A 12,196-nucleotide genomic window follows, 5' to 3' on the forward strand; every position below is an offset into this window, starting at 1 on the left:
TCGTACCAGATCCTTAACTGTCAGTGAAAATCAGATCAATTATTCCTGCTCCAAAGAAATTCCAAAGAAAAGTCATATTGGACATGAAACTTTAACTCTAAAGCTAAAAGTTAATTTATTGGTCACAAGGAGGCTTACGTTAACATTGTAATGAAGTTACTGTGAAAATCCCCTAGTCGCCACACTTTGGCACCTGTTTGGGTAAACTGAGGGAGAATTTAGCAAGACCTATGCACTTAACCAGCATATCTTTTGGACCACCGTAGCGCCTATAGGAAACCCACACAGATACGCAGAGAATGTGCAGACTCCACACAGTCAGTGGCCCAAGCCAGGAATCAAATCCACGTCCCCGGCACTGTGAGGCAGCAGTGTACCCTCATGCCACCCCAAACAGAGAAACTCTGTTTCTCTCTTCACAAATGCTGTCAGGTCTGCTGAATTTTTCCAGCACTTGCTATTTTTATTTCAATTATTTCTACTCATTTCACCATTTATAGTGGTCCTTATGTGTACAAAGTTTCATCCTGTGAATAATCTTAAACAATACCCTAATTAATCAGCAACATTCAATCCAGATGAGCTTGAACTGGATCACATCATATGGGAGATAAGCCAGCACTGCATCACATTGTGGGGAAATACCATAAAATAAAACCTCCCTTTAAAAATACTTGTAAAAACCGCTTTTGACAGTGCTGGCACAACTACAACAGCTGTGTAGCAGACAATACTTACAAAAAGTTACAAGTTAGATAATAGTTTTTTTAATCACACAGAAAATAGGTTAATTGCTGCCCATAACCAAGTGACTTTTCATAAAAAGAGATCAGGAAAGAAACAAGAACGTATTTAACTCAAGGCCTACGAAAGTAGGTTGTGCATCACTGCATGTATTTGTACTGAGGAATAATTAAACAGCAGTAACATAGCCTGTTAAATTATGTGTACAAAACATCATTCTCAGGAAATAAAACAACAAAAAAAACAGTTGTATGTCTAAAGTTCTTGAACATTATTGAATTAATACAAATGCTCACATTTATATAAATAATTCTTATTCCCAAAGGAAATTCATGATTCACAATGGCTGAGAAAAAAATGCTTCAAATATCAATCATGCTGCATAATGCAACTTATGTCATCTTTTGTCTTTTGGACTCGCCCTGTGGAAACAGACAGGGGGATCAGCTTACAGTTAGTCTTTGAGAAGCAAGATGTCGGTAGCTGAAGAATCTGTAGGTCTCTTTTCTTTGCAGAGTTAAGTTCCGGATTGTTAAACAGCGCAAATAGAAGGAGGTGTGGGTGAGTTGGGTTCTGGCTGTTCTTTCCAATTCCTTTGAGTTATGGTCAGTCATTATCGTAGATACATTCTAAATAACAGAATGATACAGGGACAAATGAGAATTATAGATGCTCCAAAACTGAAGTAAAACAAAATGCTAAATACGTCAAGTATGATAGGTTTTAGTTATGAGAAAAGATGAGAGAATTTGATCTGATTTATTATTGTCACATGTATTAACATACGCTGAAAAGTATTATTTCTTGCATGCTATACAGACAAAGCATACCGTTCATAGAGAAGGTAAGGAGAGAGTGCAGAAAGTAGTGTTACAATCATAGCTAGGGTGTAGAGAAAGAACAACTTAATGCAAGATAAGTCCATTCAAAAATCTGACAGGGAAGCAACTGTTCTTGAGTTGGTACGTGACCTCAGACTTTTGTACCTTTTTCCTGATGGGAGAAGATGGAAGAGAGAATGTCCAGGGTGTGTGGGATCCTTAATTATGCTGGCTGCTTTGCCAAGGCAGTGGGAACATTAGACAGAGTCAAGGGATAGGAGGCTGGTTTGCATGATGGATTGGTCCCACACACCTTCATACAGCATGTCCCAGGGTTTCCATATGAGAATGACACAACCTTTTGTAATAACACTACCTTTTGTAGTTTCTTGCGGTCTTGAGCAGAGCAGAAATTGAGAAATTAAGACTATTTCAGTAGAACAAAAAAGCTTTAGAGAAAATATGATATTGGTGATCAAAGTTTTGAGGGATTTTAGTAAGGTTATTAAGGAAAAATACTTTTTGTTAATTCAGGATAGTGAGAGTCTCCTGATACTCTGCAATCTTGTCAGCACCCATAAAGAGAGATGGGTACTGCTCAGATAGAAAGGAAATCTCCAGACCACCTTAAAATGCCTTTGACAGATCAAAATAATTAAAATTTTTAGAGAGGCCAAGCAGACGTTCCCCCCTCCAATTGAAAAGGAAACTCTTGACAGTGGTGTTTGGACTGCGGGTGAACTCTATGCTACCAATAGGTCCCTATAGGGAAATTGGGCAAAATGCCAGCATGCTCGAACTAGCCCCTTACTGAGGCCTTTAACAACAAATTGACCTTGCAGCAGCCAGCCAATCTGTATATCTGCCCATCTCAGGAAAACATCCCAAATAATTGGAAAACTTTGGGAAGCTTTTTCCAGCCTGGTTCTCCACTATGTTTTCAGTGCGTCCACCCTCGACCACCCAGGCCGAGGTAAATTCTGCCCAATAAGACTTATGGAAAGCATTTAATTTAAGTCTCTTGAAAATAAAGTGACAACATCACAGAGGAAGCAGCTGATTTGTGAGTAGCTAGTGAATCTTTATTTATCTAAATCTTAAATTTTATTTCTGTTAAGTCAGAGTATAGGCTAATTTTACACCCTTGTTCAAAAAAAGCTGTGAGGATAACCCTGGCTACTCAGTTGAACCTTGGTGAGACTTATGAAAATGATAATCTGGGACAAAATTAATCAATGAGGCAAATTTGGATTAATTGAGGAAAGCCAGCATAGATTTATTAAGGACTAATCATATTTAATTAACTTGATTTTGACTTTGTTGAGGCCAGCAGAGAGGGTTGACAATGGTAATACTGCGTCCATTAACTTCCAAAAGGCATTTGATAAGATGCCACACAGCAGACTTGTCAGTAAAGTTAAACCCTACGGAGTAGGAATGTTAACTGATGAATGATAGGAATCAGGAAGTCACAGCGAATGGTTTTTGTTTGGACAGGAGGTGGCCCAGAAGTTGATATTAGGACCTATGCTTTTTTTGATCTATATTAATGACTTGAATTGGGTGTACAGGGCACAACTTGAAAACTTGCAGATGTGACAAAAACTGGAAGTATTGTGAACTATCAGGAGAGTAGGGATAAACTTCGAGAAGATATTGGATTTTTAAGTTTATTTATTGGTGTTACAAGTAGGCTTACATTAACATTGCAATGAAGTTACTGTGAAAATCCCTTAGTTGCCATGCTCCAGCGTCTGTTTGGTTACACTGAGGGAGGATTTAGCACGGCCAATGCACCTAACCAGCATGTCTTATGGGAAGAAACCGGAGCACCCAGAGAAAGCCCACGCAGACATGAGGAGAACATACAAACTCTACACAGACAGTGACCCAGGCCAGGAATTGAACCCAGGTCCTTAGCCCTTTGAGGTAGCACTGCTAACCACTATACCACCATGCTGCCCATGTATGTACATAGGATGGTGGAATGGGTGGACACATGGTAGATGTAATTTAAGGCAAAAAAGTGTGAAATGATACATGTTGGTAGGAAGAATGAGGGAAGTATATAATTGGATAGAGAATCAAAATGACCTGGAGTTATATTTACACAAATTGTGGAAGATGGCAGGCCAGGTTGAGAAAGCTGTTAGTGAGTATACACAATCATGGGCTTTATAAAAAAGGGCATAGAGTAGAAAAGCAAGGAAGTTTTGGTGAATTTTTATAAAATATTGGTTTGGCCTCAAGGGAGCATTGTAGCACTACACTTTAGGAACGATATAAAGAAAGGGTGAGGAAAGACTTACGAGAATGGTTCCAGAGATGAGCAACTTCAGTTATGAGAACAGTCTGGAGAAGCTGGGGATGTTCTTCATGGAGAATGAAAGATTTAGAGATGATTTGATAAAGATATTCAGAGGCATTAGGACAGAGTAGCTAGAACAAAGAACAAAGAAAAGTATGGCACAGGAACAGGCCCTTCAGCCCTCCAAGACTGTGCTGATCATGATGCCCTAACTAAACTAAAAAAAACTTTGCCTTCCTTGGTCCATATCCCTCCATTCTCTCCCTATTCACGTTCCCATCCAGATGCCGCTAAAATGTTGCCAATGTGCCTGCTTCCTCCAACTTCGGGGGGGCACGGTAGCACAGTGGTTAGTACTGCTACTTCACAGCTCCAGGGTCCTGAGTTTGATTCCTGGCTTGGGTCACTGTCTGTGTGGAGTTTGCACATTCTCCTCATGTCTGCGTGGATTTCCCCTGGGTACTCCGGTTTCCTCCGGCAGTCCAAAGATGTGCAGCTTAGGTTGATTGGCCATGCTAAGAAATTGTCCCTTAGTGTCCAGGGATGCGTAGGTTAGAAGGATTAGTGAGTATGATATGGGGGTAAGGCCTGGGTGGGATTCTGTTTGGTGCAGACTCAAAGGGCCAGAGGGCCTCTTTTTGCACTGTAGAGTACTATGATTCTATGATTCTCTGGCAGCGTATTCCAGGCACCCACCACTCTGCATGAAAAAAATTCCCTGCACAACTCTCTTAAATTTTCTCCCTCTCACCTTGAGCCTGTGCCTCAGAGCAGACATGAGTGGCTGAATGACTTATTCCTGCTCCTATTTCCTATGTTCTTAAAAGTCATAGAGGTCTACAGAATGGAAACAGGCCTTCAGCCCAACTTGTCCACGCCACTCTTTTTTTGACAAAGTCCCTCATGGCAGGTTGGTGCAAAAGGTTAAATCTCATGGGATAAAAGGAGAGGTGGCTAGATGGGTAGAGAACTGGCTTGGCCACAGAAGACAGAGGGTAGGAGTGGAAGGGTCTTTTTCTGGCTGGAGGTCTGTGACTGGTGGTGTTCCACAGGGCTCTGTACTGGGACGTTTGCTATTTGTGATACTTATAAATGATTTGGAAGAAGGTGTAACTGGTGTGATCAGTAGGTTTGCGACGACACGAAGTTGGCTGGACTTGCGGATAGCAATGAACATTGTCAGAGAATACAGCAGGATATAGATAGGCTGGAAAATTGGGCGGAGAAATGGCAGATGAAATTTAATCCAGATAAATGCGAAGTGATGCATTTTGGTAGGACTAATATAGGGGGGAGCTATACAATAAATTGCAGAACCATCAAAAGTACAGACGCACAGAGGGACCTGGGTGTGCAAGTCCACAGATCCCTAAAGGTGGCAGCACAGGTGGAGAAGGTGGTGAAGAAGGCATATGGCATGCTTGCCTTTATAGGACGGGGTATAGAGTATAAAAATTGGTGTCTGATGGTACAGCTGTATAGAATGTTGGTTAGGCCACATTTGGAGTCCTGTGTCCAGTTCTGGTCGCTGCACTACCGGAAGGATGTGGAGGCTTTGGAGAAAGTGCAGAGAAGGTTTACCAGGATGTTGCCTGGTATGGTGGGTCTTAGCTATGAGGAGAGATTGGGTAAACTGGGGTTGTTCTCCTTGGAAAGACGAAGAATGAAGGGAGACCTAACAGAGGTATATAAAATTATGAGGTGTATGGATAGAGTGAACAGGGGGACGTTTTTTCCCAGGTCAGAGGTGACAAACACGAGGGGTCACAGGTTCAAGGTGGGGGGGTGGGCGAGGTTTAACTCAGATATCAGAGGGACGTATTTTACACAGAGGGTGGCTGGGGCTTGGAATGCACTGCCAAGCAGGGTGATGGAGGCGGACATGCTGGGATCGTTTAAGACTTATCTGGATAATCACATGAGCAGACTGGGAATGGAGGGATACAGAAAAATGTTCTAGTTGGACCAATGAGCGGCGCAGGCTTGGAGGGCCGAAGGGCCTGTTTCCTGTGCTGTATTGTTCTTTGTTCTTTTAAAACTCCTAAGCTAATCTCAATTGCCCGCATTTGGCCTATATACTCGATATTCATTGTACCCATGTAACTATCTAAATACTTTTTAAAAAGCAAAATTGTACCTGCCTCTATCTCTGGCAGCTTGTTCCAGACACTCAACACCTCTGTGAAAAAACTGCCCCTCTGGACACTTTTGTATCTCTCCCCTTTCACTTTAAACTTGTCCTCTAGTTTTAGACTCCCCTGCCTTTGGGAAAAGATATTGACTATCTAGCTGGTCTGTGCCCCTCTATTTTATTGACCTCTATGAGATCACCCCTCAGTTGCCTACATTCCAGAGAAAAAGCCCTTCATATTTTTATCCCACTGTAATCTCCTGATCTATGGATATCCTGCCTTTACAAATCTATTTTACTCTCAGCGCTACATTTACCCTGCATATCCAATATCTTTCACTGCTGACCTGCTGCATTGTCTGGCATGTTTTAATGATTTATCTCGCAGTCCAGCCCCTCGTTCTGCTGTTGTTAATGGTTCCATTAAAACAGAGGACTGAGGAATTTCATGGGGATTAATATGCACTCATTTACTAATACTGCACAATATCATTTCAAGATCTTTGCTTTCACTACAACTTCTTTAATATGTGTTCCTTCTTCCTCCCACATTTTAAAATTGAACACACATTTTATATATATATATATATATATATATACACATGTAGGAATGGTACCAATCCTGATTAGCAGTGAGCTAGGGTTTGGGAATTGAGCACCTTGTATGATCTTGTACAATGACACTGACTTGCAAAACTACAGATATTTTTATTGGCTAAAAGAGTCCCTGAAAGCAAGAGATGCTAGTAGCATGGTCTGACAACCTGAAAGGCATTGAAAATATTGAGTATTTTGTGCCAATGATCAGAAAACAAGGTTTGTTACATTTTTTTACTGATATAAATTATAATTTTTATGAATAGTGAGAAATATTGGTGAAGGTCCAGAGTGCAGATTGGAAAGAAAGGGATAGAAGCTGAGATACCACTCCTGGTGAATAGGTGATTCTGAGTTTAAGAGAATGTAGGAGGAAGCAAAGATTGATGGAGGTAAGGATTAGTTTTGATTACAGATATCATTTACATTAATTTGATCTTTCAGCACAAGCACATTTGGGTCTTATTACTTTCTCCTTTAGATTTTTTTGTGCTCTGCATCAAGCTTTGGCTGACCTTCAGGGGCTGTTCCTAAGAATTGCTGAAGAAATTTACCTCGAGCTCTTTTCTTGCACCCCCCCGCCCTTCTTCAGTGGCAGAGCTTCCAGATTTTCTTTGCTGCCTCATTGCCTCATTCAGTGGAATAGACAACAAATTGCAGTTGTTGCTTACATTCTGTTCCTTTTTCATGCCAACATGGCATCACCAAAATTTGTACTAGATTTCAGATCTTTCAGAAGTTAATGCACCTTTCTCAGTGCATCAAAGCGCTCTGTCACCCACCCTCAGGTCTTCCCCAAAGGGAAGCTTTGATTGTTCACATACCTGTATCAACATCATCATAGATTTCACCATCCCCTTCTCCATTTCTAAAAAGAAAAAATAAAGTCATTTAATATTAATGTCTTCAGTTAAAATACTAGCATCAGTAAGGTACATTTTTCTTTGTGACACAGCTTAAGGAGTGATCTTACCAAAAAATTCTAAATCCAGAACTAGTGTGAAAACGGGAGAGATTCAGATCCATTTTTCCTGTGAGGCAACCAATCAAATCTTATGTACTCAGTGCAGAAAATAAACTCTCAACCTGTTTCTCACCACTAAGTTGAAGGATGGGGCATAAATCACCGGAAAGTCAGCTGATAGCAGCAGAGGATAGAAATGCACATGTGCAGATCTCTCTGCTCTGAGCAGCTGAAAGACTTCCCAAACCCTCTGCTGCTTTCAGCTGGCTTCTGTGGCATAAATCAGGCCTCTCCACCTCCCCTCCAGCTACCGCAGGGCCAGTGGCTTATCACGTGCACCCCTCCTCCTCCTCCTCCCCTGGCCTGGAAAGATTGACCCTCCCCCATCCCACCCCGCTGGTTGATCCGATCCCCACTTCCTCCCCCCACTGATCTTTAACAGTTGTCTGCTCGGTGGTAATCTTGGTGACATCTTGACTGCTACTGTAGTTGCAGTCTCCCTTCATTTGTTGGCTTTTAAAGTGAGTCATTATCCAAATTCTTAAGTCCTACTAGTCAACCATGAATCTGCATTGGTAGTGAAAATAGCTGAGGGATCATAGGAACTCCACAAAGGACTCTTCCACATCTGTACATTGATTGAATGGAAGGACATCCAGTTGACAAAGGTGTCTGCATGTTGAGTTGGGGCCTTTATGGCTAAATGGGTGCAATCAATAACACACTGCACCTGAATGGAGCCTGCTAATTGAGAAAAGGCCATGGTTCTCTGTGTCTGAGATACCAAATTCACAATGTGATCCCCTACATGAGCAAACGGGTCATTAATCCAGCCTAATGCAGCTGTATTCTGCTGACACTGTTATACCAGACGGGTCTCCCGATGATCCCAGGAATGATCTTGAGGCATAGAAGCTGAGAGTGATGGTTATCTTTGCAACTAATGGGCATAGGGATCGTTGGATAATGGCTTGATGTACTGCTGGACCACAAGACATGTGTACGTCACCACCTCTTGGTTTATCCTCAGTAACCTTCGACACTGCTTCTCTGTCATGTTTAAGTAGCATGTCCTAGCACTGTTCACCCTTCCCACATGGGAGCACCTGGTTGCTCTGCCTCTCCTCATCCTTCTTCCTGGTGGCTGGGCAGCAGCCTCAGCTTCCTGATGTTCTGTCCTCCCACTGGTCTCTGGCTGCTCACATTGACTGGCTTCTGTAGCCTATATGTGCAAAGGTGTCATGTTGAATTTCGACATTCAAAGTGTTGTGCACCCTTCTGCAGCGCAATATCCTTCTTGGCACCTGGGTATACAAGTCAGCAATGGCAAATTGTCCTGCAAGACTAGAAGCTCCACCATCTTACTCCTTTGTATTAAGGAAAAGCAATTGAAATGTGTTTGTGCCACCTTAGGGTATACATAGAACATAGAACAATACAGCATAGTACAGGCCCTTCGGCTCTCAATGTTGTGCCGAGCTATGTCCGATCCCAAGATCAAGCTATCCCACTCCCTATCATTCTGGTGTGCTCCATGTGCCTATCCAATAACCGCTTGAAAGTTCCTAAAGTGTCCGACTCCACTATCACAGCAGGCAGTCTATTCCACACCCCAACCATTCTCTGAGTAAGAATCTACCTCGGACATCCCTCCTATATCTCTCGCCATGAATCTTATAGTTATGCCCCCTTGTAATAGCTACATCCGCCCGGGGAAATAGTCTCTGCACCTCCACTCTATCAATCCCTCTCATCATCTTATAAACCTCTATTAAGTCGCCTCTCATCCTCCTCCACTCCAAAGAGAAAAGCCCCAGTTCCCTCAATCTTTCCTCATAAGACTTACCCTCCAAACCAGGCAGCATCCTGGTAAATCTCCTCTGCACTCTCTCTAATGCTTCCACATCCTTCTTGTAGTGAGATGACCAGAACTGAACACAATATTCCGAATGTGGTCTCACCAACGTCTGGTATTGTTGCAGCATAACTCCACAGCTCTTAAACTCAAACCTCCTGTTAATAATCGCTAACATACTATAAGCCTTCTTCACGGCTCTATCCACTTAAGTGGCAACCTTCAGAGATCTGTGGATATGAACCCCAAGATCTCTCTGTTCCTCCACATTCCTTAGAACCCTGCCGTTGACCCTGTAATCTGCATTCAAGTTTGTCCTACCAAAATGAATCACCTCACGTTTATCAGAGTTAAATTCCTCTGCCACTTTTCGGCCCAGCTCTGCATCCTATCAACATTCTTTGCAGCCTGCAAGAGCCCTCCACCTCATCCACTACTCCACCAATCTTGGTGTCATCAGCAAATTTACTAACCCACCCTTCAGCCCCTTCTTCCAAGTCATTGATAAGAGTCACAAATAGCAGAGGACCCAGCACTGATCCCTGTGGTACACCGCCGTTAATTGGCCTCCAGTCTGAAAATTTTCCTTCCACCACCACCCTCTGTCTTCTATGATACATGATGTGGATATGCCGGCGTTGGACTGGGGTAAACACAGTAAAAAGTCTGATAACACCAGGTTTAAGTCCAACCGATTTATTTGATATTAAATTCACTAGCTTTCGAGGTTACCCCCTTCGTCAGGTGAGAACATAAGAAATAGGAGCAGGAGTAGGCCATCTAGCCCTTCGAGCCTGCCCCGCCATTCAATAAGATCATGGCTGATCTGTCGTGGCTCAGTTCCACATTCCCGCCCTCTCCCCATAACCCTTAATCCCCTCTCTTATCAAAAACCCATCAACCCGCGTCTTAAAAATATTTAGCGAGGTAGCCTCCACCACTTCAACGGGCAGAGAATTCCAGAGATTCACCACCCTTTGAGTGAAGAAGTTCCTCCTCAACTCCATTCTAAACCGCCCCCCCCGCCTTTATCTTGAGGCTGTGCCCCCTAGTCCTACTATCCTTTCTGAGCGGGAAGAGTCTCTCCACCTCTATCCTATCCGTCCCATTCATCATCTTATACATCTCAATGAGATCTCCCCTCATTCTTCTAAACTCTAACGAGTACAAGCCTAGTTTATTCAGCCTCTCCTCATAGCTCAACCCCCTCAACTCCGGCATCAGCCTAGTAAACCTCCTCTGCACTCCCTCCAAGGCCAAAGTATCCTTGCGTAAGTACGGCGCCCAAAACTGCACACAGTACTCCAGCTGCGGCCTCACCAATGCCCTATATAGCCGCAGCAAGACCTCCCTACTTTTATATTCAATCCCCCTCGCTATGAAGGCCAGCATCCCATTCGCCTTCCTGACCACCTGCTACACCTGCAAGCTGGGTTTTTGCGATTCATGCACAAGGACCCCGAGGTCCCTCTGCACCGTCGCCTGCTGCAGTTTTTCTCCACGTAAGTAATAATCCTTCCTACCAATATTCCTACCAAAGTGGACCACCTCGCTCTTGCCAACATTAAATTCCATTTGCCAGTTCCTGGCCCTTTCGCCCAGCCTATCTAGATCCTTCTGTAGACTCTCCACACCCTCCGCACAATTTGCCGTTCCACCAATCTTGGTGTCATCAGCAAATTTCGACACCATACACTCGGTTCCCTCCTCCAGATCATCTATATAAATGGTAAATAGCTGAGGCCCCAGCACCGACCCTTGGGGCCCTCCACTAGTCACCATCCGCCAATCCGAATAGCACCCATTGACCCCCACTAGAACTCTCCATTCACCTGACGAAGGGGGTAACCTCGAAAGCTAGTGAGTTTAATGTCAAATAAATCGGTTGGACTTAAACCTGGTGTTGTCAGACTTTTTCTGTGATACAGCCAGTTACTTATCCAATCACCAAATTACCTTCTAACCCACACCTCCTTACTTCATGAGCCTACCATGGGGAACTTTATCAAACACCTTACTAAAATCCATGTATATGACATCAACTGCTCTGCCTTCATCCATACACTTAGTTACCTCCTCAAAGAATTCTATCAAATTTGTGAGGCAGGACTTACCCCTCATGAAACCGTGCTGACTATCCCAGATTAAACTGTGTCTTTCCAAAATAATGTATCAAAATAGTGTGACTAAAAAATTAATGTAAATTCCACAGACCTCCAAAGGGGCAGATGAGTGAAGGAGCAGAGAGAGAGATAAGATTTTACCTGTTAAAAACCTGTTTAAATAAGTTTAAAGCACTTTGTTCTTTGTAGAACTGTTTAAAGCATTTATTGTATTTACTGCTTTAAGAATTCTGAGGGAGTGGTTAGAAAGAGTTGTGGGCCAGCCAGCTTTAAATCAGCGCCAGGTTTAAAAGGAGGCCTGGTGTATTCAGCGGGCAGCGTCTGAGCGGGCAGTGGAGTGAGAGGGAAGTAGAGTGAGCAATTAGGGCTTAATATCAAAAGGGATGGGGAGAAAAAGGGCCTGGTGAGTTCGTGTGGAAATTTTCAACATTACTACAGTGAATAATGGAGAGGCATGTGATGTGTGGTTTCTGTATGATGTGGGAACTGGTGGACCCCAGGGTCCTCCCCAGTGACCATGTCTGCAGTAAGTGCAGGTTGCTGGAGGAGCTCCAGCTCAGGGTAAATGAGCTGGCCTCTGAGCTACAGACACTGAAGCTCATCAGAGGGAGAAAGGGTGCCATTGTTAATGGGGTGCAAGAGACATCCACCCC

General features: G+C 43.3%; 1 protein-coding gene across 5 annotated transcripts in view; it reads right to left on the reverse strand.

Moving 5' to 3' along the window:
- Nucleotides 1-453: 453 nt before the first annotated feature.
- Nucleotides 454-12,196, reverse strand: part of LOC145343336 (FYN-binding protein 1-like) — a 242,692-nt gene continuing 230,949 nt past the window's right edge. For all 5 annotated transcript variants that reach the window (XM_080189552.1, XM_080189550.1, XM_080189554.1 and 2 more), the window contains 2 exons: nt 7,426-7,469; nt 454-1,373 (listed from right to left, as the gene is read on the reverse strand). In XM_080189552.1, the coding sequence (XP_080045678.1) occupies nt 1,351-1,373; nt 7,426-7,469 (67 nt within the window). In that variant the 3' untranslated portion in view covers nt 454-1,350. The remainder of the gene's footprint in view (nt 1,374-7,425; nt 7,470-12,196) is intronic.

This window comes from Carcharhinus amblyrhynchos, chromosome 5 (assembly GCF_965287045.1).
Source record: "Carcharhinus amblyrhynchos chromosome 5, sCarAmb.v2.hapA, whole genome shotgun sequence".
NCBI classification, from domain to species: domain Eukaryota; kingdom Metazoa; phylum Chordata; class Chondrichthyes; order Carcharhiniformes; family Carcharhinidae; genus Carcharhinus; species Carcharhinus amblyrhynchos.